General features: G+C 45.9%; 2 protein-coding genes and 1 long non-coding RNA gene across 6 annotated transcripts in view; 2 read left to right on the top strand and 1 right to left on the bottom strand.

Annotated features, from left to right (window-relative positions):
- The first annotated feature begins 13,656 nt into the window (after nt 1-13,656).
- On the top strand, nt 13,657-16,553 carry TNFRSF17 (TNF receptor superfamily member 17). Its single transcript, XM_013055138.2, has 3 exons — nt 13,657-13,963; nt 14,336-14,467; nt 16,066-16,553. The coding sequence occupies exons 1-3, from the start codon at nt 13,846-13,848 to the stop codon at nt 16,341-16,343; spliced, it is 528 nt and encodes a 175-aa protein (XP_012910592.2). The 5' UTR covers nt 13,657-13,845; the 3' UTR covers nt 16,344-16,553.
- A 2,699-nt stretch (nt 16,554-19,252) lies between these two features.
- On the bottom strand, nt 19,253-21,520 carry LOC106005593. The gene is made up of 2 exons (XR_001179067.2): nt 21,099-21,520; nt 19,253-20,360 (listed from the first exon to the last, which is right to left on the bottom strand). It is a non-coding gene; the product is annotated as an uncharacterized LOC106005593 (long non-coding RNA).
- A 44-nt stretch (nt 21,521-21,564) lies between these two features.
- The window catches only part of SNX29 (sorting nexin 29), a 476,556-nt gene continuing 471,354 nt past the window's right edge, over nt 21,565-26,766 (top strand). For 2 of the 4 annotated variants that reach the window (XM_045072009.1, XM_045072008.1), the window contains exon 1: nt 21,565-21,674. In XM_045072009.1, the coding sequence (XP_044927944.1) occupies nt 21,668-21,674 (7 nt within the window). In that variant the 5' untranslated portion in view covers nt 21,565-21,667. The remainder of the gene's footprint in view (nt 21,675-26,766) is intronic. The other 2 variants (XM_045072007.1, XM_045072010.1) reach the window with 1 other exon arrangement.

Below are 26,766 nucleotides of genomic sequence, written 5' to 3'. Positions count from 1 at the left end.
TAGCACTGTCTGTGCAGCCCCAGCCCATTTGCACCTGTGGCTTCCTCTGCCTGGACTATTATGAATCGGGTCCTTCTCATCCTTTAGGACTCTGGCGAAGTGACTGTGCCTCAGAGACCCTCCCTATCATCTGAGCAGATCATCCTTTCCCTCCTTTTATTTTTATTTATTTATTTTCTTTTTAAAGATTTTATTTATTTATTTGACAGAGGGAGACACAGCGAGAGAGAGGGAACACAGGCAGGGGAGTGGGAGAGGGAGAAGCAGGCTTCCTGCTGAGCAGAGAGCCCCATGCGGGGCTCGATCCCAGGACCCTGAGATCATGACCTGAGCCAAAGGCAGAGGCTTTGAAACACTGAGCCACCCAGGCGCCCCTTAATGTCAGCTTTTGTTTGGGGTTGATTCTAGAAGACCAAGGCAAGGCAAAATGAGCCCTTTGTTAAGAGGGGGAAAATCACATGTTCAAAGCCGGCTTGCCCAGCAACTGTTCAAAATGATGAAGAAGCAGTTTGCCTAGCATCTTAGCCTGTTGAGGCTTGGAGAAGTTTGAAAGCATGAGTCTGCCTGTCATTATATACACAAAACCAATACAGTAAGTGGAAAACTTAAAATAGGCTCACATTTATATTAAAATCATATAATTTGGCCCATAGACATAATCTTAGATATAGAAATATAGGGATTCATTTTAATCATGGCTCGGAATTGGTGTTCCTCATTTCTGCAAAAAACCTCTTAATCAGGAAATTTCAAAAAAAAATGTTTAAAATGCATGGGAACACATTTCAGAGCAATTCCAAAATTTAATGTGTGCAAATTATTCATATATTCATCATTTCATTATAACACATCAGATTTGTGGAATCAAGTGCAGGGTAAAGAGAATATCCATTAGTTGCTTTAAAAAAAAAAAAAAGACCCTTAAAAGCAATGAATTTAAATATTGTAACTACCATCCTATTGGCACAGAGCTCTCCCCAAAGCATTAGCCATTTAATAAGATTAGTACTTCTCATTGATTTGAGAGATTGGTGAGAAACCTTTCTTTTCAAGAAGTCAGGCTTCCTGTAGAATTGAACTGAGCTCGTACGGTCGGGTGCTTTGGTAAGAGTCATGGAACCTGACAGGGGGCTCCATCTCATGACCCTAAGATCATGATCTGAACGGAAACCAAGAGTCTGATGCTCAACCAACTGTACTGTCCAGGTGCTCCTTATTTGGGAAGTTTTTCTTTTTTTAGATTTTATTTATTTATTTATTTGAGAGAGAGAGCTGGGGGAGGGGCAGAAGGAGCGGGAGAAGCAGGCTCCTGAGCCTGATGTGGGACTGGATCCCAGCATCCAGGGATCATGACCTGAACTAAATGCAGATGCTTAGCTGACAGCCACCCGGGCTCCCCTCCTTCCAGATATTTCTATGCATTTACAAACACATATGTACATATGGAAATGTATAGAGATAATGCCTGATTTCTAATTTGCATCTTTTAAAATTCTAAGTTATACATGCACACAGCCTAAAAACCAAATTGTTATACAAGACCATTTACTGAGTCCTCAAGAGCGCCAGGTTCCGGGCTGCAGCGGCATTCCAAGTCAATTCTAAGTGGTAGCAGGAGGTGACTACTGCTACGTTTGTCCCTTGGGGTGTACCACACCTACCTCCCAGTCCCCAGCCCTGGTGTCTTCAGTATTATCTTTTTTTTTTTTAATATTTTGTTTATTTATTTGACAGAGAGAGAGCACAAGTAGGGAGAGAGGCAGGCAGAGAGAGAGGAGGAAGCAGGCTCCCCGCTGAGCAGAAAGCCTGATGTGGGGCTCGATCCCAGGAACCCGGGATCATGACCTGAGCCGAAGGCAGAGGCTTTAACCCGCTGAGCCACCCACACGCCCCTCTTCAGTATTATCTTATTTGATCTTCGCCACCACTCCAGTGACAGGTGCTCTCCTTATCATCTGTCTTTTACAGACTAAGCAGTCCAAGCTCTGACCAGTTAAAGAACTTTGACCAAAGCCACATGACCCGTCATGGGGCAGTTTACCAGAATCTCCAATCAGGCCGTCTGTCTCCAGGACACCAGAACGTCTCCTGCGGTCTGAAGTCGCTCTTGGGTCTCCCTGAGGGCAACGCTGGGAGAAGGAATGTAGTGGAAGGTGAAGCATAACCGCCGTGACATGCTGCTTTGCATTCTGTGTCCCATGACACCTTGAATCGTGCCAGGACATCACACGTCCTCAGAGGCATCAGTCCTGCGGCTTTCTGTGCCGGGACAGGAAGCTGCCTGGAAGAGGGTCGTGCAGGAACAGCCATGCCCATGGCATCCCAGAACCCAGCCGCGCTGCTCGGACGGACCTGGGCTCCTTCTCCTCTAAGTCAGTGGCCTCCTGCGTTTTGTTCTTGAATCTTCGTCACGAGGAAAGCGAAGTAAGACAAGGGCGAGAGCAGCTCTTGCTTCCGACACTTGAATGATTCCACTGCAAGAACTGAGGACCCTCAACTCATTCTTCGAATCCATTCATCATGTTGCAAATGGGGATGGTTTCAAGTTATTGATGGCTTAAGAAAGCCTTTTTTTTTTTTTAAGATTTTATTTATTTATTTGACAGACAGAGATCACAAGTAGGCCGAGAGGCAGGCAGAAAGAGAGGGGGAAGCAGGCTTCCAGGTGGAGATGAATTTGGGGGGGCACTACTCAACCAATTACATAGCCCTCCTGCAGAAGTCCTGCACGTGGGACAGACAGCACGTGCCTTGTCTCTCCACAGTTCACCCCGAATCAGTAGGTGTTGAAACACTCGTGTATGGGTCTGCGAGGGCTGCCCCATTACACGTTATAGACCAAGGGCTTAAACTACAGGAGCTTCTCTTCTCACAGTTTTGCAGATGTCAAGTCCAAGAGCAAAGCATCACAGATTTGGTTTCTCTCAAGGACTCTTTCCTGGGCTTGCTGGCAATTGTCTTCTTACTTGTCCTCATGGGGTCTTTCCTCGCTGTCCTGGTGGCTCTTTTTATATGGGCACCGTTCAGATAGGATGAGGGTCCTACCCTGATGACCTCATTTTAACAGAATCACCTCTTTAAAGACCCCATCTCGGGGTGCCTGGGTGGCTCAATGGGTTAAAGCCTCTGTCTTTGGCTCAGGTCATGATCCCAGCATCCTGGAATCTAGCCCTACATCGGGCTCTCTGCTCGGCAGGGAGCCTGCTTCCCTTCCTCTCTCTCTCTCTCTCTGCCTGCCTCTCTGCCTACTTGTGATCTCCGTCAAATAAATAAATAAAATCTTTGAAAAAATAAAAAAAGAAATAAAAAAAAAATAAAGACCCCATCTCTAAATACAGTCACAGTCTGAGCTACGGGGTGGAGGGGTTGGGGGGGGTCCCAATTCATCCCATAACACTGCTTACTCGCAGTAAGCTTCACTCCCCTTGCCTCTCACCCTTGCTGGCTCATTGGCACGTCCCGAGTTCAGCATTAGCACCTTCATTCTTGCCTCCTGTTCGCTTTTCCAGGAAACTGAGGCCAATATAGCATCGTTAGGAAAGAAGACAAAATCTTGAGGTTTATCCTCAAATCTATGTTCCCTGTCACAGTGGACTCAAGTGTAATAGTTTCTATGCTACATTGGATCAAAACACCACCTCCTGGGTAAATGCACCATTGACCTTCCCAATGACCTTGGTCTAAAACCCCCACTTCTACTCCTGCTGGACCCTGCCTAGGCTGTGCCCTGCTGACCTCCCTGTTCTCAACTCCAACCCGTGCCCTTTTTCGGGTCCTCCAGCTTGCCTGCCCCCTTCCTGGCCTATAGGGAATTCTGTGTCCCATGACACCTTGAATCATGCCAGGACATCACACGTCCTCAGAGGCATTAGTCCTGTGGCTTTCTGTGCCGGGACAGGAAGCTGCCTGGAAGAGGGTTGTGCTGGAATAGCCATGCCCGTGGCATCCCAGAACCCAGCTGCGCTGGGTTGTCTTTTGTCTTCCTTTCCCCAGAAACATTGTCCCCAGGTTGGCTTGCCCAGCTGCCTTCTCTCAGTCTGGTGGGTCTCAAACGGAATATTACCTTTTATATCCAGTTCCTAGGAATGCTATAACAAAGTGTCACAGACTTGGTTGCCTAAAGCAAAAGAAATGGATTGCAATGTTGTAGGTCCCAGTCCCCACAGGGAGTGAGGTGTTCATGGTGGTGGGGGGAGATGTCATAAGCCATGCCAGGACACTTTGAACACCTGTGCCCAGACCAGCAGGAGAGAAGGGGCATCACCATACTAGTGTGGGTCATTGGCCCAGTTGACAGGAAGATGAGTGGGCCCTTGACTGTAATGGGGGCGGGGAGGAATATGCGTGTAACCAGGGGGTCTATTTGGGGGCACTCCCTTGTCCCCTCTGAAACTGGGAATGAACACATGCAGGGATCTGGGCCTGAGAAAGGAGTGAGTTGCTGAGAGTTCACACCTATCAGGAGCGAAAGTTTGGGCCATGTCACCTGTGAGCCCTCCAGAACAGCTCAGGTGATGGCCAAGGTAGGGAGCTGTAGGATGAGAAGTGGAGGGAAGAATGAGACCAGGTACAGTCCCAAGACCAACCGCAGTGACAAAGGCCTTTGTCTGAATCACTAACTTCCCTCAGGGAGAGAGGTCCATGGAAGTCATGGCAGGCTGCTCCCCGAACATGCATGGCTCCCATGATAGTGACTCTGTGATGTCCAGTAGGGAACACGATTGACGGTACTGGCTGCTGTCGCTCACCACTGCTTCCTTTATATGTGTGTGTGTGTGTGTGTGTGTATTTATACTTACATATTTTAAGATTTTATTTAATTGAGAGAGAGAGAGAGAGATCATGAGCAGGGGTGAAGGGTAGAGGGAGAAGCAGACTCACCGCTGAGCAGGGAGCCTGATGTGGGACTCGATCCTGAGCTGAGCTGAAAGCAGGTGCTCAACCAACTGAGCCACCCAGGTGGCCCTATATATTTGTGTGGGGGAGAGGAGACAGAGCACGAGCTGGGTAGGTGCAGAGGGAGAGAGAGAATCCCAAGCGGATTCCATGCCCAGGGCCAATCCTGACTTGGGGCTCCATCCCATGACCCTGAGACCACGATTTGAGCCAAAATCTGGAGTTGGATGCTTAACCAACTAAGCCACCCAAGCGCCCTGCCTTTATTAATTTTTGCTCTGTTTTCCCCACAAGACTGCAACCTCTGTGAGGGTAGGAACCCCACCTAAATGAAACTCACTCTAGCACCTGCTGCCTGGCACAGAGCCCAGCATGCCCTGGGCTCGTGGTCCGTCTTTATTGGATGGGGGGACTTCCTCTGTCGCTCTCATCCCTCACCGAAGCGGATGGCACTGTCAGCGTACTCTGGGCCTTGTGGCTGTTGGTGTTTCAAGTAGGGACAAAAAAGCATCACAGGGAGGAGTCACGGATTTGAAAAACAAGAAACCTCCCTTCCCTGACGCCATGAGCCTGAGAACTGCAAGCAGCCAGGACCTTCTGGAAATCAGAGGGAAGCCACTTGGAGAAGTTCTAAAGAGCTGACAGGATGTGGCACTTCTGAGAGCGCCGAGGGAAAGCAGGAGTCCAGAGGCAACCGACTCTTCAAAGGGAATCTGCACCGGCCTCCAGCCTTGGCCCCAAATCAAATTAGCCTTTTCATGTCCGCAAGCAAATAAGGCTTCTGAGTGATTTGTGGAGATCTGAGTGAGAGGAAGAGAAGGAGGGAGGAACATCTCTGGATTGGAATCCAGGGCTCCCTTTGTGGGGCTGCTGGGCTCTGAGCCCTTGAACCTCCTGCCTCTCCCCTCAGCACAGGCCAACTTCCCCCAGGCTCTGTTTCCAAGCAAAGAAGAAATGAAGCCATCGGGCGTTTGTGGGCGCTCCAGTGAGCCCATGATCCTGGTTTGGGGGTTGCTGTTCCTTTGTGTCTGTGTTAGTTTTGTGTGCTTTTTGGGATTTCTTTCAGTTTCGATTGTACAACTTGAGAAAGGGGTGGTTAGGAACAGTAGGTCTCATGATGAAGTTGTTAGCGGCAGAGAAGAGGCACTTCCGCCTGGTGGTTAATCCCATGGCTTTCCACTCTGTATCAGTCAGGAGAGACGAAGTCATGTTGCTGTAACAAAGACACCCAAATCCCATTCATGCTGTGCGTCTGGCTTGGTTCCGGCTGCTGTAACGAGGTGTCATAAGCTGGGTGGCTTCAACGACAGAAACTTATTTCTGACACTTCTGGAGGCTGGAGAGTCCAAGATCAAGTTGATGACAGACTTGGCGTCTGGTGATACTTCTCTTCCAATTTGTAGCTGGCTGCCTGCTTGCTGAGGGCTCCCATGGCATGAGATGGCTTGAGAGGTGTTCTCTGGTGTCTTTTCTTATAGGGGCACCAATCCCATCATGAGAGCTTCTGCTCATGACCTCATCTAAACTTAACCATCTCCCAAAGGCCCCACCTCCAAATACTATCCTGTTGGGGGTGAGGGCTTCTACAAATAAAGTTTGGGCCCGTCGGGGTTTTGTCGTTTGGCGTGGCAGAGGGAAGGGAATGTGATGACTTGAACACAGCCTCTGCGTTCAAGTGACACATGTTTCTTCTGCTCATATGTTCTTGATCAAAAGCGAGTTACATGTGTAACTTCAAGAGGGATATGGAAAATACAATCTGGTCTTGTCCTCAGAAGGAAAGAGCTGCATTATTGGCAATGGCTCTAATGATCACCAGAGTGACATGGTCTAGATGTTGTGGCGAGTGTAATTTTTAGATGTGACTAATATTTAAATCAACACACTTTGAGTGAGGCTGATCACCCTCTATAATGTGGGTGGGCCTCATCTAATCAGTTGAAGGCCATAAGACTGGGGTTTCCCAAAGAAAGAATTTGGCTTCAGGAATGCCACATAGAAACCCTGCTCGGGTTTCCAGACTGTTTGGCTTGCCCTCTGAATTTTGGACTCGAGACTGTAACTATACCAAGTCTTTCCTGAATTTTCAGCCTGCTGGCCTGTCCTGTGGATTTCAGACTTGCCAGCCCCCACAACTGTGGGAGCCAATTCCTTAAAATATCTGTCTTGGCTCTTTTTGGGTCTCAAGGCTGCCAGTTCTTAGACTGGAATTTACACCAACACTATGGATTCTCCTGGGTCTCCTGCTTGACAAGGGCAGATCTTAGGACTTCCCAGCCTCCGTTGTTGTGTGAGTCTATTTCTTATAATACATCCCCCTCTCTCTTTATCTATCTATCTTCTATCTATCTATCTACCTATCTATCATCTATCTATATGAATATATGCATATGTTTGTGTACACACACACACACACACACACCCTGCTGGTTGTGTTTCTCTGTAGAACCCTGACTAATACAGGTGTAGAGTTCTCCTCCCAAGTAAAAAAATCTACTAAAGCCATTTGAAGCAACTGTGTACTTTTGTTTGGCGTTAAGAGCTAAAGGTCAGGGCGCCTGGGTGGCTCAGTGGATTAAGCTGCTGCCTTTGGCTCAGGTCATGATCTCAGGGTCCTGGAATCGAGTCCCGCATCGGGCTCTCTGCTCGGCGGGGAACCTGCTTCCCTCTCTCTCTCTCTGCCTGCCTCTCTGTCTACTGTGATCTCTCTGTCAAATAAATAAATAAAATCTTAAAAAAAAAAGAGCTAAAGGTCAAATGTTGTGTTGATCATAGTTTGATAATGTGGGGAGAAGAATCTTCTGGTTGGAAGAACATGCTGATGGCTTTGGACGTCTGAGGCAGTGTCTGCGTCTTCAGAGCTGTAAGCAGGTGCAGAAGCTTGGGGTTGACAGGGATTGGTTTTCCTCTTGTGTTTTACTGTGTTGAATGAGGTCAGACCTAGCAGTGTTTTGCTGATTTTATTTCATTGACAAACTTGGTCGTGAAACTTTCAAAAATCCTTATTTTAAATGTTGCTCTGCTAAGTTCCCAAATTACAGTTTTTTAGACCTGGGGGGAAATCATGGAGCTAATCTGGCCTCATTCTTCTCAAACTGTGTTCTGTGAAACATGCTCATAGGTGGTCCTTGAAAAAAGGGATTCCATGGCCAAGTAGGTTTGATAAAGACGACATATGCTCTCTCTAGGATAGGAAGTTAACACATTCAAAACCACAGAAGCAGATGAGATTACTCGGGAGAGGGCTTGGAAGGAAGAGGAGTGTGTGAAGTCCTGAGGTCCTGCACCTTTCTTGTAACCATGAGGGGAGCCTGGAGGCAAGACCCAGAAGATGGCATTGCTGAATCAAATGACAGAGAGAAACCAGAATCCTAAGACAAAACTCAAGACACTAGAGCTGATTCTACGGATGGATTTCTCAACTGGATGCCAGTAAATTCTTTTTTTTTTTTTTTCTCTTCTTTTTTCTATAGAGGGAGGGAGAGGAGCAAGGGAGAGGCAGAGGAGAGAGAATCGTAAGCATGCTCCACACTGGGGCTTCATCCAAGCCCCAATGTGGGGCTTGATCTCACCCTGAGATTATGAGCTGAAATCAAGAGTTAGACGTGTAACGGACTGAACCATGGTAAATCCTTTTTTTTTTTTTTTAAGAATTTATTTATTTATTTGAAAGAAATAGAGAGTGATACACACACACACACAGAGGGAGAGAGAGAGAGAGAATGAGTAAGAGTGGGGAGAGTCAGAAGAAGGGGAAGCAGGCTCTCTGCTGAGCAGGGAGCCCGAGGCGGGGCTCAATCCCAGGACCCTGGGATCGTGACCAGAGCAGAAGGCAGACGCTTAACTGACTGAGCCACCCAGGCATCCCAGTAAATTCCTTTTTTTTTTTTTTTAAGATTTTATTTATTTATTTGACAGAGAGAGAACACAAGTAGGCAAAGAGGCAGGCAGAGAGAGAGGAGGAAGCAAGCTCCCCGCTGAGCAGAGAGCCCGACGCGGAACTTGATCCCAGGACCCTGAGATCATGACCCGAGCCGAAGGCAGCGGCTTAACCCACAGAACCACCCAGGCACCCCTAGTAAATTCCTTTTTAACTAAAGTTTTATGTCATGTCTTTGAAAAAGAGTCCCGTCTTGTCTGACATCTCCCAACCTCTTCTCACTTATTTCTGTCCTCTCTTAGTGAGAGTTTCCTCATCTCCTTACCTGTCCTGCGGGAGAACCAGCTGACCCTAAGATTCAGAATTAACGAGTTGCTCCCATCCTAGGGAGCAAAGGGAAAGGCGTGACACCCCCCACTCATGGTCTGGTGTTGTCATTCGGGCGTGAGTTGCGCAATCAGCTAAACATCAGTTATGCGGTTCAAGATTTTATTTTTATTTTTGGATGGCTAGCAACCAACCCAAACTGACTCTGGCTCATGGAAGCCAGGAAACATTTACTGGAAGCATCACAGGCCTCCCGCCACCAGAATCAAAGACAGAGCTGGGACCAGCTGAACACCGGAGCCGGCAAAGGTAAAGCAACCAGAGCGGCCCTGGGGAGCCTCCCCAGGCTCTCCTTGAAATCCTCTCTGGGCTGACCACCGACAGGGTGCACTCTTGGTGCCGGCTTAAAATGGCTGGGAGATGGGTTATGTTCTAAGGATGAGAGGGAAGTGAGATGAACCTCTTGGCCCTGGTTCCTAGGGGGCCACTCTGCACATCAGAGAGGCTTGGTAGCCTGCCGAGGAGGGTCTGCCAGTCTTCTCTCAGGATGGAGCCATCCCTGGGCTCCTCCAAGCTGCTCGAGGCCCCTAGGAGTTGAGGGACAACCTCTGCAGGGCTTCGAAGCTCCTCAGGCCCAGGAGAGTGGCGGAGAGGCTCCCCTGGGTGCTTTTGGCTTTCAGGACTCTCATCGGGCAGGACTCTGCACGTCAGGGGTCTCTCTGACATCTTTAATCTTTCTCCCTTTCGCCATGGTCTCTGCTTCTCATGCCTGTCACTCTGCTTTCTCTCCTCTTCCCAATGCCCCTTCTCCGACAGACTGAATATTTGCGTCTGCTGGAAGTTCATGTTGAGACCCAGTCCCCAGTGTGGCGGTTTTGGGACAGGAGTCTTTGCCAGGTGAATTAGGTCATGAGGGTGAAGCTCTCCTGAGCTGGATCCGTGTCCTTACAAAAGAGACTCTGGAGAGATTTCTTGCCCCTTCCACCTTGGGGGATTATAATAACAAGGTGGCTGTCCCTCCACCCTCTTGGCATTTTAGCTTTTCCCTTCAGCTTTCCTATTTCTGTCCGAATTCTGGATTCTTCCTAGGTTCAGGAAGTGGGCTCTCACCAGACCCCGAATTGCTGAGAAATATATTTCTGTTGTCTGTAACAGAATTATATTCAGTCTGTAGTATTTTGTATCACAGCCTGAATGGACTAAAACACCACCCTTTAAAAAAAAAAAAAAAAGATTCCTTGGGGTGCCTGGGTGGCTCAGTCGGTTCGGTGTCTGCTTTCAGCTCAGGTCATGATCCCAGGGTCCTGGGTTTGAGTCTTGTATCCGGCTCCTTGCTCAGCCAGGAGCCTGCTTCTCTCTCTGCCTCTCCCCTTGCTTGTACACACACACACACACACACACACACTCTCTCTCTCTCTCTGATGAATACATAAATAAAAACTAAAAAAAAAAAGAAGAAAAGGATAAAAAAATTATTATTTAAAGAATAATTATTCCAAAAATATTCAAAGAGTACCAATGATTTTTCAGTGATAGCTAAGTCTTTTTCTCCCCACCCTCGATTTCTTGTCTTTTGTCAGAGGTAGTAATTACAGTCCATTTTCTGGGTATCTGTCCAGATGTAACTTATGTCTGTATCTCTATATACTTATTATTTTATTTGTTTGCTTGTTTGTTTTTTTCAAGTACGCTCCACGCAGGGCTTGAACTCACAGCCCCGAGGTCAAGACCCGAGCTGAGACCTCCTGCCCCACCCAAGCGCCTCCGCCTATTACTTTATTTGTAAAGACAGAAGAACAGCTTACACACTTACTTGGTGACAAGCATTTTCCACTCAGTGACGTATCGTGCACATCAGAACACAGCTGGTGCATTCTTTTTGATGGCTGCTAGTGTTCTACCGCAAGGCCCCACGGATGGACGGGCTTTTATGAATACAGATGATGAGGCAGCAAATACCCTTGACCCCTGACGCCAAGCACCCAAGCAAAACACATCTGTCAGAAACAACAGTGCTTCCTTTCCCAGGAGATAGCAAAGCTTTGTTCTTCCGGCAGATTTCCTAGGCAGGGCCTACCTTGGCTGCTTTTCTCTCTCTTGACTCCGTAAGTACTTAGAATATGGCTTCTGCTCATGAACATTCTCAAGGGGCACCAGTGACCTCCTTCCTTAGGGGATGGCCTCTGACTCTTCCGTAGATCTTGACCTCACGGGGCGCCTGGGTGGCTCAGTGGGTTAAGCCTCTGCCTTCCACTCAGGTCATGATCTCAGGGTTCTGGGCAGGGAGCCTGCTTCCTCCTCTCTCTCTCTCTCTGCCTGCCTTTCAGCCTGCTTGTGATCTCTCTCTGTCAAATAAATAAAATCTTAAAAAAAAAAATCTTTAAAAAAAAATAAATAAAATCTTTAAAAAAGCCACTGGGTGGCTTAGTGGGTTAAAGCCTCTGCCTTCGGCTCGGGTTATGATCCCAGGGTTCTGGGATCGAGCCCTGCATCAGGCTCTCTGCTCAGTGGGGAGCCTGCTTCCCTCCTCTCTCTGCCTGCTTCTCTGCCTACTTGTGATATCTGTCTGTCAAATAAATAAATAAAATCTTAAAAAAAAAAACAAAACTTGACCTTACTGCCCACCCTGTCCTGAAACTCACCTTGGCCTGCTCTTCTGTGACCTTTGTCTGCCTTATCACCCGGCAGGAGTTTGAGGGACTGGAACTGGCTGGGTTAGCCCTTGGCCCACACCCATTCACCTCACTGCCAGACCCCAGGAGGAGTGAGAGGTTTTGATCCATATCTGAATTCACGACCTGTGCCCCTGAAGCAAATAATACAATATATGTTAATTAAAAAAATCTGAATTCACACTCTCTCTTTTAAGCTCCAACCCTTCATAAAAAAATGCTTTTAATTCCTGCACTTTATGTTATTATTATCACTATTTTAATATTTGCTATGTATCATTTAAAAAATATGAAAAGGTGTGGGGGCCTCTGGGTGGCTCATTTGGTTAAGCATCTGACTCTTAATACTGGCTCAGGTGTCGATCTCAAGGTTGTGAGTTCCAGCCCTGAGCTGGGCTCCAAGCTGGGTGCTGGGCTTAAGAAAAACTACGAAAAGAGGTTAATAATAACAACGAATACAATGAAAGAGGCGCAGAACAAGTACCAATGTATAAACCATTCTGCTTAATAAAATGTGACTGACACGAGCTGAAGTCTCTTTCGGACCCTGCCTGCAGCCCAGAGGTAATCACTGTACTGAATTTGGAGTTTGTCATTTTCTTGCATTGTAACGGAGTCCTGAATTTCTGAGGGACCTTCTCTGGATATCTCTGTATGGGTATCCCACTCAGGTTAATGCAATGCACGGTTAAATGCACATTCAAGTGATTCCATTTATGTAAAAAGGAAAAATACGTGTGCCCTATCTTTCTATCTGTCCTCAGAAAACCTTCCAGAAAGATCTCTATTAGGGAGGGACCAAACAGAACACAGCAGCAAACCGGTTTGCAACTTCTGTGAGACATCAAAATTTAATTATTTCTGGAAGCTTGGCCTCGGGATGGTTTTTGTATCTGCTCACTTGAGTTTTCTACATTTTAACAGTGGAGCATGGATTACTTTACTGCTTAATGCCCCAAACCTATCTTGCCTGATGAAGTTCTTGAACCTAGGTGAGGTTTGGTGGGCTGAGGTCTGGAGCCGATGACCAAGAAAGAATTCTTGAGACATCTTTGGTGCAAAATGGTGGTTTATTAAAGCACGGGGACAGGACCCGTGGGCAGAAAGAGGTGCTGCCCTGGGTTGTGAGGGATGGCAGGTTATGTACCGTGTGGTTGGGGGAAGGTGAGGGAAAAGGGGGGTTTCAATGGTGCCGGGATACCTTGCGGCTTGATCAATGTTGTCTTTTGGCCAGCCATTCACATCAAGATAGTTCGGAGATTCCTGTCCTGCAGGATTGCGATCTCTGCAAGTTAACTATTTGTTTCTCGTTTATGGCGGTCAGGGGTCATGCATATTACCGAGGGGAGCGGATGGAGAGGGGGTGCAAGGTGCCAGCTTTTGCTTTGTCCTCAGGCAGCCTCCTGCTCCCTCATCATCGCCCTCTACTCTCTTACCAATTTAGCTTTTACCCTAAACATCCCTATTTCTGTTGGAATTCTGCTATTCTTCACAGGTCCAAAACCTGGGAGGCATGCCTGATGCCCCTTTCCATTTCACATTCCATTGGTTCCGACTACACCTTGCCGCTGGGCGGATTTCTACCTCCCCTGTTAGATTTCAAGTTCTTAGGTGGCACAGACCTTATCTGTTTCCCTGGGGGCCCCTCACGCAGCACAGCTCAGACACAGATGGTCCAGAAGTGGTTATCGAACCTCTCTGCCTGATGCCTCAGGCTTGCCTACACACCTTGCAAGTGTTACCTGGCTTATTTATAGAAATTTCCTCTATAAATAAGACGTTTCTGTTTCAGGTGTGGTTTGCCTTTCATATTTACACTCCATCTCTGACTCTACCCCAGCCTCAAACTTAGAAACCGGAATTGGAGCTGGTATTCAAATCCTTAGCCACAGTACAAGCGGCCAGCCTCCCCGTAAGGGCTAAGTCATAGTGGTGAAGCTCGTTTTTTTCCCCCTCGACATTCTAGCTGCTGTCAGTACCTTTGCTGGGGAGCGCTTGACAAGAGTTTACTTGTCCTTCTATGCTGTTCTTTCTGGGGTTTCCTTGTTTCTTTTTGTGATCAGCTTCCAGATGGCCCAGCAGTGCATCCAAAACAAGTATTTTGACAGATTGCTTACTGCTTGCAAACCCTGTCACCTTCGATGTTCTAACACCCCTCCACCACCTTGTCAACATTATTGTGATGCAAGTAAGTAATACTGCTTGAACAATGAATTCATTGGGGTGACCTATTTTCTCTACATTGACTATTTATTCGAGGAATAGACATTCCGGAGGGGGAAGAGGGTGAGATCTTTTCAAATCAAAAAAGAGAAAGGAAATAAGGCAAGTATTTAAATATTTAAATGCCAACGGAGCAAAGTAATTATTCAGAGCTGAACTCAATTCTATTCAGTGCTGTTAGCAACCGAGATTTTTATCAAGTCTTCTAATTCATTGTTATTTAGAATTTACAAGTCAGTGCTGATGAATTAGGGGAATTGGATGGCCAATAGCCTTTGCTTTGATGTGGATATTATGTTGTCAGTTCATGATCTCTCCAATACTCCTTTTAATTCAGTGAAAGGAACAAATGCGGTTCTCTGGACCTGTCTGGGCCTGAGCTTGATCGTTTCTTTGACGGTTTTTGTGTTGATGTTCTTGCTAAGGAAGATGAATTCAGAACCATCCAAGGATGAACGTAAAAACACAGGTTGGTGTGATGGTCAGACTTTGAAATCTGTTTCCGAGAGGGAGCTATTGTGAATTTCAGTTCCTTCAATCTCTCTCTCTCTCTCTACCTTGCCTCCCCCCCACCCCCCATGTTGAGTAATTCATTTGGTTAGAGCCCTTTTGGGTGTGTTAGAGGACAGTTGTGTTAAATGAACTTTCGGGAAGGAGTGAGCTGTCTTCTTTTTGGTTTGTCTCTTTGCAGGTGCCCTGCATTCTTTCCTCAGTAATTACTTTCCTGAAGTTCTGAGATTTCTTTGGCAAACACCCATGTCTTTGACCAAAGTTAGCCCATTGATGAAACATTGTACTCCCAGAAACTGCTAGCCAGGTCTGCTGCTATCAGGAAAAATGTATTTGGCAAGATCCACGTGTATATTTTTAATACTCTTGTAAATGCTGTTTGCTTGGGTGATTCTTTTACCCAATTTACACGTTGCTAGAAATGAATTACCGAGTGTTCTTGGATGGATTTGAGCCGTCATTTTAAAGATTATTATCTTTATTAAGCAGCAGAGACCTAGTCTTGGAGAAGTGAATGTTCTTCTTAAAGGCTTTTTAAGATAAAAATATTTTTGTAGCACCTTGGCCCATGATCTGATTCTGAACACTTCGCAGCCATTGGCCTTGATGCTTTTATTTTCCGTGTATAATCTGTAAAGCACCTCATTTGCAGTAAAGTGAGGTCGATGGCTGTTCCCCATAATTTACTCAAGGTTGGTTTTTTTTTTTTTTTTTTTTAACTTGTGCCTGGGTTCTGAGAGACAGGTGGGGAGTGATTTTAAGTGTGACATTTTGGAAGATGGAGTTATTCTGTGGGAGGCTGGGGAAGTAGTAAAGTTTACCTTCACCAGCATATAAATAGGGACATAATAGAGACTACTTCCTTATATGATCACAAAAGATTCATTATAAAAAAATTTTTGATTTGTTACCAAAAGCTCTGTAAGGGAAGCATCTTTACTTTGAATTCTAAAGTGTCAGCCAAAGGCTCATTTTGGTGTGCTGTAACATATGGTAATGGGTCATTTCATGGGAATGAAATAGGATCAGTGAAGTAGGATCAGTACTTCAATGTCTCCAAGGGCCAAGAGGGTAACCAGTGAATGCAATGGGCCAGGGGGAGGTTTTAACAGTAGAGTAACCAATGCTCTTCCTCAAGGAGACAAGTGCTAGTGACTCCAGTGAATTGTTTCCATGTAGGAATGTCAGCTACAAGTTGCCACATTTTCTTTTTGTTTTTGTTGTTGTTGTTTTGTTTTTAAAGAGGCCAATTGCCTCGATTTGCTGGTGAAATCCCTTGAATTTAAAAAAAATCTCTTGATTTTTTTAAAAAATGCGGGCCAACATAAAACATGTAAGCAAACACTTAAAAACACTGTAGGGGCCTAAACAAAGTCTATCTTCAAATCCAGTGTGGCCTGTGGTCTGCCTGTGGGTGACATACTCATTTGTTTTGTAGGAAGAGCTCCCCCCCCCCCGCCAACCCTGGTCTCTCGGAGCCCTAATGTGTACTGCTATGACTGTAAGGACCTCACCACCTGCAAGTTGAGGTTAATGGTTGTGTTTCTGTATGACCAGGCATGGCTCTCCAGAACAAGGAGAATGCTGACCAGGAGGAGGGCCGTGCTAGCAGGAATGGCGAGGAAGTTCTCTCGAGGGGCCTGGAGTATACAGTGGAAGAATGCACCTGTGAAGACTGTGTCAATTCTGAATCAAAGGTTGATTCTGACCATTTCTTTCCACTCCCAGCTATGGAGGAAGGTGCAACCATTCTTGTCACCACGAAAACAACTGACTACTGTAATAGCCTGCTGGCTAGTGTCACAGAGATGGAGAAACCCATTTTTACCAGATAATTAACCGTTTCAATGGTTGTAGAGCAGCTTTGAAAATCGTATGATGGAAGGATGATGATGTATCAGATCTCTTTAGGATGATTGTACTTATCGGTTGCCGATAGAGCTTTTTGTCCTGTAATTCTAGAAAATCTTTATGTTATATGGACTTCACTACCTTATTGAAATTGCCTTGGTTTCATGATTAAATTCTTGATTCACTGAAAAAAAGTGCTGCAGGGCGTAGAGCCCATGGTCCCACATTTTTATGGCTAGTTCCCTGGTCTCCTATATACACACATAGATACTTCAGGTCAGATTGGGTTTTTCTCTCTCTAATGAAAGGAAATCAAGGTGATCCTATGTACTCCTGGAGATAGGAGATGCCTAGAGCCAGCCACACAAATTTAGCGTGCGATGCATGAGGGCAAGGCTCCTGACCTTGTGAGTGTTTAGTTTAATGGAGACATCAGGCATTATCACTGTCCCATAAATAAATATGTAATTGCAAACCATGATAAACTCAGATCCCAAAGCAGGTAATAATAATGATAGCTAAAACTTAGCTTTACTAGGGGTGCCGAGGTGGCTCAGTTGGTTAAGTGACGCTTGATTTTAGCTCAGTTCATGTTCTCATGGGTGGTGGGATCAAGTCCTGTGACTCAAGCTCTGTGATCAACAGGGAGTCTGCTTAAGATTCTCTATCTCTCTCTCTCTCTCCCTCGGCCCACACCACCCCCTGCTCACACTTTCTTTCTCTCATTATCTAATAAGTAAATACATCTTTAAAAAAACAAACGAGGGGCGCCTAGGTGGCTCAGTGGGTTAAGCCTCTGCCTTCAGCTCAAGTCATGATCTTGGGTTTCTGGGATCGAGCCCCACATCAGGCTCTCTGTTCAGCAGGGAGCCTGCTTCCCCTCTCTCTTTGACTGCCTCTCTGCCTACTTGTGATCTCTGTCTGTCAAATAAATAAATAAAATCTTAAAAAAACAAACCAACAAATGAAAAAACCCCTTAGCCTTACTTATGTGCCAGGATAGTTATTAATTAATAAAACATATAATGTATTTTTATCCCCAGGGGTACAGGTCTGTGAATTGCCAGGTTTACACACTTCACAGCACTCACCATAGCACATACCCTCCCTAATGTCCATAACCCCACCCCCCTCTCCCAAACCCCCTCCCCCCAGTCACCCTCAGTTTGTGAGATTAAGAGTCTCTTATGGTTTGTATCCCTCCCAATCCCATCTTGTTTCATTTATTCTTTCCTACCCCCTCAACCCCCCCCCCCATGTTGCATCTTCACTTCCTCATATCAGGGAGATTGTATGATAGTTGTCTTTCTCTGACTTATTTCACTAAGCATAATACCCTCTAGTTCCATCCACGTCGTCACAAATGGCAAGATTTAATTTCTTTTGATGGCTGCATAGTATTCCATTGTGTATATATATACCACATCTTCTTTATCCATTCATCTGTTGATGGACATCTAGGTTCTTTCCATAGTTTGGCTATTGCGGACATTGCTGCTATAAACATTCGGGTGCATGTGCCCCTTTGGATCACTGTGTTTGCAACTCTAGGGTAAATACGCAGAGTGCAATTGCTGGGTCATAAGGTAGTTCTATTTTCTTCAACTTTTTGGGGAACCTCCATGCTGTTTTCCAGAGTGGTTGCACCAGTTTGCATTCCCACCAACAGTGTAGGACGGTTCCCCTTTCTCCGCATCCTCACCAGCATCTGTCATTTCTTGACTTGTTAATTTTAGCCATTCTGACTGTGGTGTGAGGTGGTATCTCATTGTGGTTTTGATTTGTATTTCCCTGATGCCGAGTGACATGGAGCACTTTTTCATGTGTCTGTTGGCCATCTGGATGTCTTTGCAGAAATGTCTGTTCATGTTTTCTGCCCATTTCTTGATTGGATTATTTGTTCTTTGGGTGTCGTTTGCTAAGTTCTTTATAGATTTTGGACACTAGTCCTTTTTCTGATTTGTCGTTTGCAAATATCTTCTCCCACTCTGTCAGTTGTCTTTTGGTTTTGTTAACTGTTTCCTTTGCTGTGCAAAAGCTTTTGATCTTGATGAAATCCTAATAGTTCATTTTTTGGTGCCAGGGTAGTTCTATTGCTTTACCTGTACGAGGTCATTTAATGCATACAACAAATCACAAGGTAGGTGGACAATTATTACTTCCATTTTACAGATGATGGCAGAAACTGAGTCAGAGCAAGGTAACAAAAACCAGTAAATGGCAGAACCAGGATTTAAACCCAAACCTGTTTATTTACTTATATTTTATTTATTTATTTTTTTCTTCTCACATCAGTTTAAGTTCCCCATCTATTTGGGCTACAATTTTAGTCATTAGTGGGGGAGATGGGGGTTCCCTTCCGGGGGTTGTACAAAGTTCCTGACATGTTTCCCTTTCTGGGGTTATGCAACAGGTGATGTTGCCCTCTGGTAATATGTTGACTTTGATCATTGCTAAGATGCCCACTGACACCACAGCACAGACCTCCAAGTCTTCGGGCTTTGTGACCTCTGTGTCAGGTCTGGGATATGGGAAAACTTTGTGAACCCTTTTTATCCATTGGGGGCCATTCCAAGGTTCCATTCCAGGCCCTTGAGGACCACAGGAAACAATAAAGTACTAGGGTTAAGGTACTGGCTCTTGGAGCCAGATTGCTTGGACTTGAATCTTGGCTTTGTACTAGAAGTTAGAGACTTCGGGTGACTGTGAGAGTTACTTAACCACTTGTACCTCAGTTTCCCAACCTGTAGAATGGGAATAATAGTATCTACTTGTAAGTTTATTTTAAGGATTAAATGAACACACACAGACCCAACCATTTGCATACATACACGTGTATATATATATATATATATATATATATACATTTTTTCATGGAAGTATCTGGTTCATAATAAATACTTTGAGTTACATTGCTGTAATGATTTTTATTAGTCCTCTTGAATTGTAGTCTGAAAGCAGACACACACTCCTTTCTTGTTCTATGGCTGTTACAGAAACAACATACGGAATACTGCTTCTAGCTTCTCACATACCCTCTTCCTTCTCCCCTCCCCTCCACTAGCATCTCCTCTCCTCCTCCAAACTGAACGAAAAAGTTTAGTTTTTTAAGGCTAACAAGAGCTGTAGACTTTCAGCTTTTGATTCTTGTTCTTTGAGGACCAGGCGAAAATCTCAGAGAAAAGGAATTAGAGTGTTTCAAGGGGGTGGTTAGGAGTAGAATAGGTAAAACAAGCTCACAACACTCCATTTATCTTGCCTCAAGGGCCATGACGGAAAGGTTCAGGACATACAAAAAGGCAGAACACATCATCCTCGCAACAACTCCATGAAGCAGGTGTGTGATATTCCACCAAGGGTCACAAGGCAGGAGGATCTAAACTAGGCTTCTGGGTGGGAGAGGCTGGGACGTCAATTTAGGCACATAGACTCTTTGAAGTAACAAATAAACAACAACTAGAGAGTATAATTTTGAAAATGGCAAAGAAAACCCACCAGCTAAACACACAAATACTTTCATCTTTCCATTCTCTCCGTCCGTACACATGGCCATGTTTTGACACGATTGTAATCATAGCATACAGACCATTTTGCATGGGACTTTTTTTTTTTTGTACTTAATGCATTATCATTCGTCTTTCCCCATGTTTCCATCTTCATCATTAGCATTTTCAACTACTACAGGAGACTCCTTGTGAAGTGAGCAACGATTTGCTCAGCTCTTTTTCTGTAGTTGGGCTGTGGTGCTGTCCACTCCTTCGGTCTCATAAATAATGCTGCACGGCAAGCTTTTCCAAAGAGCTCTTGACTTCTGCTGAATCCAAAAGGTACATTCCCAGGGGCCGAGAGGTTGCGTGTTGAGAGGCAGTGTACTAGGAAGACCATGGGACTGTGGGTCACACAGAACTGGGCTGGAATTCTGGCTCCATTTCCCTGTGGGACCTGTGCCTCAATTCAGTGTTTTTGACTGCGGATCAAGACTTATTATCCGCATCAATCAACTGTCTCAGTTAGCACAAAGGGGGAAAAAAAAGAAATAAAAATGGAAGAGAGTACATTACCCATGGAATTGTTTTGTTAAACATCTCCTTAAATATATGCATGGGTATACTGGGTTGTGATGTAAAATGTATTTTTTTTTTAACTCATGCAGGCAAAATGCCCTTTCAACCTTTCTGGGTCCCCTTTCCCCCATGTAGAAAGTGGGACAGTAATCTCAGCTTCCTATTACGAACACGGGTTGGCACATCATCCATCCACCTTCATCTCTAACGCCACCCCCCCCCCCAGCCCCAAACATAAGTCTTGTTGGGAAACTGACTGCAATGGCTCCCTAACCAGGTGCCCTTTCTCCACCCTGCCCCACTACAATTCATTCTGAACCCAGGACGAGTGACGGTCTTAAGAGCTAATTCAGATCGTCTCATTCCTCTGTTTAAATTCTTGCAATGGGGCGCCTGGCTGGCTCAGTGGGTTGAAGCCTCTGCCTTCAGCTCTGGTCACGGGTCCTGGGATCGAGGCCCGCATCGGGCTCTCTGCTCAGCGGGGAGTCGGCTTCCTCTTCTCTGCCTGCCTCTCTGCCTACTTGTGATCTCTCTCTCTCTGTCAAATAACTAAATAAATAAATCCTAAATAAATAAATAAATAAATTCTTGCAATGGCTTCCCATTCCCTTACCCCACCACCCTCACCAGGCCCACAGGGCCCTCCACCCAGCTCCCCCACCTCCCCGCTCTCACCCTCCCTCTGGCTCTGTCAAGCCCTGAGGCAAGGGCCTTTGCCCTTGGTGATCCTTCTGGCACGTCGTTCCTGCGCATCTTCCCGGGCCCGTCTCCCAGCCATGGTCCAGGTCTCGGCTCAAAGATCGTCTTCTTAGGTTCTTCGGGGCGCCCTCCGGTACTGTCCATCTCTCCGGTTTCCACGCTTTGGTCCATTACCCTTTTTTATTTCTCTTCTCAGCTCCTGCTGCTCTCTGGAACGGTGTCGGCTCATTTCTCGCGGCCTGTTCACGGCCTCCCCAATACAGCTGTGGACCCAGGAGGGCACAGAAACGGTCCAGTTCGGTCCCGCCCAAGCCGAGCCCACCCGCCCCGCGAGGGTCTCCGTCCTGCCAGGACCCTGCCGCGCCGGCGCCCCTGTTTACCTTCCGGGTCGGGGGGCGGGTCCGTGGCGGCGGCGCTCCACTTCCGGGGCGGGGCGAGGCGGGCGGGCGGGGCGGCGCGCTGTCTCCCGGCCTGTCTGGAGCCCGGCGGCGGCAGTGGCGGCAGTGGCGGCGGCGCGGCGCAGGCACCGGCCCGGGAGCGGCACCATGAGCGGTGAGTGGCGGCTTTGCCGCTGTCACCCGGCCCGGCTGCCCCGGCTCCCGCCGCTCCAACTGCACAGTCCGGCCCCCGAGTCCCGCTCGCTCGCAGACCCCGGTCGCGTCTCTCGCAGACCCCCGGACGCGCGGGAGCCTGCCCCCCGGTCACCTGCACTTCTCTAGCGTCCCGAGTCCAGGCACTCCCCGTCCCCTGCGTCCTGTCCACCGCTTCCCACCGGCTCCTGGACACCTGTCCGCAGACCCCCCAGTCTCTCCCAGTCCTCTGACCCCCCTCGCCCGGTCACCCGTCTCCGCGTCCTCAGACCTCCCGGCTCTCAGTCCCTCTTAACTCAGGGACCCCCCACCCCCACCCCCAGTCCCAGGTCCAGTTCCCGGCCCCCCAGCTCCGCTGTCATTCCCATTTCCCCTGGTGTGCAGTCGCTCCAGCCTGCACACGGGCAGGGTGTCGTCTCTGGACACTCCGAGTTGGCTGACCCCTGAACCCCGTGCCCCCCGTGGCTCTCGGTCCCCAGAGGACGGTGGGTTCTCCAGCCTCTTTGTCTTCCCCGCCCCTCCCATTCCCTCGTGCCCTGTCCCCCGGTGCTTTGCTGTGCCAGTCACCAGTGGTTCCCAGTTACGCTCGCAGTGTCCCTCTCTGGTCACTGCTTCTTAACATTTTGGTCCTTTTTTTTTCCCTACTCCCGCTCCTTTCAGTTCTTTCCCAAGCTCATTCGAGGTCTCCTTCGGCCAGTACCGCACCCCTTCCCTCCTTGTTCCCTACGGATCCCATCTGGGGACCATCGCGTGGCCCTCCCGGGCCCACCCTCCTCCCGCCCTCCGGGAGGGGTGTGGTCTTTGAGGGGGGGGGGAGGCCGGGAGTAGGAGGGAGGTGGGTGTGGACAGCTTGTGCTCAGTGTTTCTGAAGTTTAGTCCCCAAACTTGGACGTGTATTCTCAGCCCTTCTCTGAAGCGATCTACGGGTGTTTTGGTGCTAAGTCATTCCTGGATGTTGTGTGTGTGCAGAGGGACTCCGGGAAGCCTCGCCGCCAGCCCTGACTGGGATCTAGATTTCCTTAGGAACACCCGCCTACCCTCACCCTGCCTGCTTTCCTCTTAACTGTGGAGTAGCCTCTGAGGAGTCCTCGCATCCAGCTCCCTAGGCCCTCGCCTTTCACCCAGGCGTTTCTGGAGGTTGAGGAGGAGCGGGAGGGCAAGGCGAAGGGGCTGTGTCTCTCTTAATTTTTAACTTTTGAGTTATCTCCATGGATTTTTTTTTTTTTTTTTAAATTTACAAGTCATGCGCCTTTTGTTTTGATGTTCAAAGAGCAAGTTTTGTGAACTTGTTGGTCCTAATGAAGGAGCTGGGAAGGGGGTTTCCTGGGAGATAGTCCAGTTTCTGTTGTCCGAGCACATGATTTTTGGCCTAATTAAATTTCTGGTCCTTGAACATTAGTGATCCTGCAACAAAGAGGTAATGAGCTGGTTTCCACCCAGAAGGTCCTACAGCCTGGTTGAAGTGCAGGCCTGGAGCCAGACAGCCTGAGTTCAGATCCGAACTCTGCTCTATAAAACTATGTGATACGGAGTGAGTTACTTGGCCATTCTGGAAATCCCAGCAAAGTGGGGGTGAATAGTCGTACCTGTCATCTAGGCTTATTGCAGTGAATAAATAACTTTATTTAGGTAAAGCTCTTGGTACTGTGATTTTTACATGGTATGTACATAGGGACTTAGACCAGTTGCTGTTTCCTAAGTATTGGGGCTCAGGTGGGTTTGTTTTCTGACTTAGCTCTGGGACAAGGGTTGGGGCTAAGTATGCCTAGAAAATTCCTTGCTTTTATTTTTAAAAAATTATTTAAATTCAGTTAATTAGCATATAGTGAATTATTAGTTTCAGAAGTAGAGTTTAGTGATTGCATATCACACCCAATGCTCATTCTATGAAGTGCCTTCCTTTTTTTTTTTTTAAAGATTTTGTTTATTTATTTGACAGGCAGGCAGAGAGAGAAGGGGAAGCAGGCTGGCTCTTGAGCAGAGAGCCCCATGCTGGGCTCGATCCCAAGACCCTGGGATCAGGACCTGAGCTCAAGGCAGAGGCTTTAACCCACTGAGCCACCCAGGTGCCCCTATGAAGTGCCTTCCTTAACCCCCCACCCCCCACCTGCTTTGGCAACCCTCAGTTTGTTTCCTATAGTTAAGAGTCTCCTAGGGGTCGGGGCGCCTGGGTGGCTCAGTGTGTTAAGCCACTGCCTTCGGCTCAGGTCATGATCTCAGGGTCCTGGGATTGAGTCCCGCATCGGGCTCTCTGCTCAGCAGGGAACCTGCTTCCTCCTCTCTCTCTGCCTGCCTCTCTGCCTACTTGTGATCTCTCTCTGTCAAATAAATAAATAAAATCTTAAAAAAAAAAAATACTCTTATCTTTAAAAAAAAAAAAAAAAAAAAAAAAGAGTCTCCTAGGGAAAACCTTTTGCTTTTTAATATGACCAAGGAGACTCTGCCTCAAGCTCAGGGTTGTGGACCATTCTCCTACCTTGATCTTAGGAAGAAGTGAAATTGACAAGCCAAGGGAAATTGATCACCGCCTGCCTCCAGAACCAACTCCATACCAACAATAACAAAATATTAAAATTTGACTTAAAAAATCATTATAAAAAAATCATTATGAAAGGAAACCAACAGATGGCTTTTTTAGGAAAAAGCATTCAGGACGAAAGCCTTGTTTTGGAAAGTCTGTAATTGAGGCAGAAAAAGTGATTGCTGAGGACAGAAGGGAGGTCCAGGGTATTTTCAGTTTTTTCTTCCCCCTAGTTTCATTGAGAAGTAATTGACATGCATCACTGTGTAAGTTTAAGGTGAACAGCATGATTGACATATACTGTGAAAGGATTCCCACAAAAGGCCCAGCTAACATCCATCCTCTATGGATGCAATAAAAAGGAAAGAAAGAAGAAAGGAATGTAAGTTTTTTTCTTTGTGATGAGACTTTTTAGGATTTATTCTCTTAACTCCTGTGTTAGTCATCATGTTGTATGTGACATTGCTAGTGCTTATTTATTTTATAACTTGGAAGTTTGTGCTTTTTAAACTTTTTCCTCCAATTACCGCCTTCATGTGTCTTAATACAGTTGAAACAGGGTCTTCCCACCCTTGGGATTGATGATCAGCACACAATACAGTAATGTTGCATGGAAGTATTTCCTCTCTTTCCTCTGCACTTTTTTTCAATAGAAGATTTCAGACGTCTCCAAAGTAGAGAGAATAGTCTAGTGGGCATTTACCATCTCATGACCGTCCCCTATATAACTATCTTTCTTATCTCTGTCCCGAATTTATTTTTAAACAATTTTTTTTTTTTAGATTTTATTTATTTATTTGACAGACAGAGATGACAAGTAGGTAGGCAGGCAGAGAGAGAGAAGGGGAAGCAGGCTTCCTGCAGAGCAGAGAGCCTGATGTAGGGCTCTGGGATCACGACCTGAGCCGAAGGCAGGGGCTTAACCCACTGAACCATCCAGGTGCCCTCCAAGTTTATTTTGAAGCAAATCCTAGACATTGTATCCTTTCATCTGTAAATATTTTAATATGTATCTCTAAAAGATAAGGACTCTTAAAAAATAGCTCAATTTCATTATTCTGCTTCTCAGAAATTAGCAGTAGTTCATTAATATCATCAGGTATTAAATGTTCAAATTTCCATAATTGCCTTATAATTTTATAGTGTGTTTTTTAGACTCAGGATCTAAATAAGGTTGAAACAATGCAAATTGGTTTGCTTTTTAAGTTTTTTAGTCCTCTCTCTTTTTTAGTTTGTTATTTTTTAGTGTTTAGTATATTCACAGAGTTGTGCACATATCACCATAATCAGTTTTAGAACGTTTTTGTTAGTCCAAAAAGAAACCCCTGTACCAGTTAGCAGTGGTTTCCTCATTCTCCCTCCTCTTAGCCCCAGGCAACCACCAGTCTACTCTATCTTGCATTGACCGGTTTGGAATATTTCATATAGATTGAATCATACAGTACATAGTCTTTTGCATCTGGCTCTTTTCACTGAGTATTGTGCTTCTAAGCTTCATCATACTGTAGCATGTAACTATAGTTCATTCCTTTTTTTTGGAATACCGTTTCATTGTATGCATATTCTACATTTTGTTTAACCACTGTTAATGGTTGATGGACATTTGACTTGTTTGCACGTTTTGGCTCTTCTGAATAATGCTGCTGGGAACATTCACAGACAAGTGTCTGTGTGGAACTGTGTTTTTATTTCTCTTGGGTCGATATCTAAGAGTAGAATTGCTGGCTCTGTTTGAGGAACTGTCAGACAGTTTGCTGAAGTGGCTGCACCATATTCCTTTCCCACCAGCACTGTATGAAGTATGAAAGTTCTGGTTTCTTCACATTCTTGTCAACAGTCTTTTTGATTATAGCCATTCTAGTGGAATGGTGAGATACTACCATTTTGTGGTTTTGATTTGCATTTCCTTAATGATTAGTGATGTTAAGAATCTTTTCATGTGTTTATTGGCTGTGTTTAGCTTCTTTGGAGAAATGTTTGTTCAGATCCTTTATCCATTTTTTTAATGTTTTAAAAAAGTTTTTATTTTTTCATTATGTTCAGTTAACCAACATATCACTTTAAAATTTTATTTATTTATTTAACATATAGTGTATTATTACAGGTATATTTATATGTATATGTATTATATATAATATATATTATATTTATATGTATATGTATTATTACAGGTATTTATTTAACATATAGTGTATTATTACAGGGGTACAGGTCTGTGAATGGCCAGGTTTACACACTTCACAGCATTCACCATAGCACATACCTTCCCCAATATCCCTACCTTTGTCCATTTTTAAATTGGGTTTTTATTGTTGAGCTGTAAGAATTCTATGTAATTTCTGGATATAAGTCTCTTAGATATATTACTTATAAAACTTTTCTCCCATTTTTTTTTCCTTTCTTGATTGTATCCTTTGAGGCACAAAGCATTTTTTTTTAAGCTAATACGTTTCCCTTTCATCTCTTTCTTTTTACCCCTTGCAGTTTTTGTTGAAGGAAACCGTTCACCCTGGTTGTTGCAGGATAGGTTTGT

Source organism: Mustela putorius, unplaced genomic scaffold, assembly GCF_011764305.1.
Source record: "Mustela putorius furo isolate JIRA1106 unplaced genomic scaffold, ASM1176430v1.1 tig00004007_pilon_pilon_pilon, whole genome shotgun sequence".
Lineage (NCBI taxonomy): Eukaryota > Metazoa > Chordata > Mammalia > Carnivora > Mustelidae > Mustela > Mustela putorius.
The sequence above is the reverse complement of the archived record's forward strand: the minus strand, read 5'-3'. Positions and strand labels throughout refer to the sequence as shown.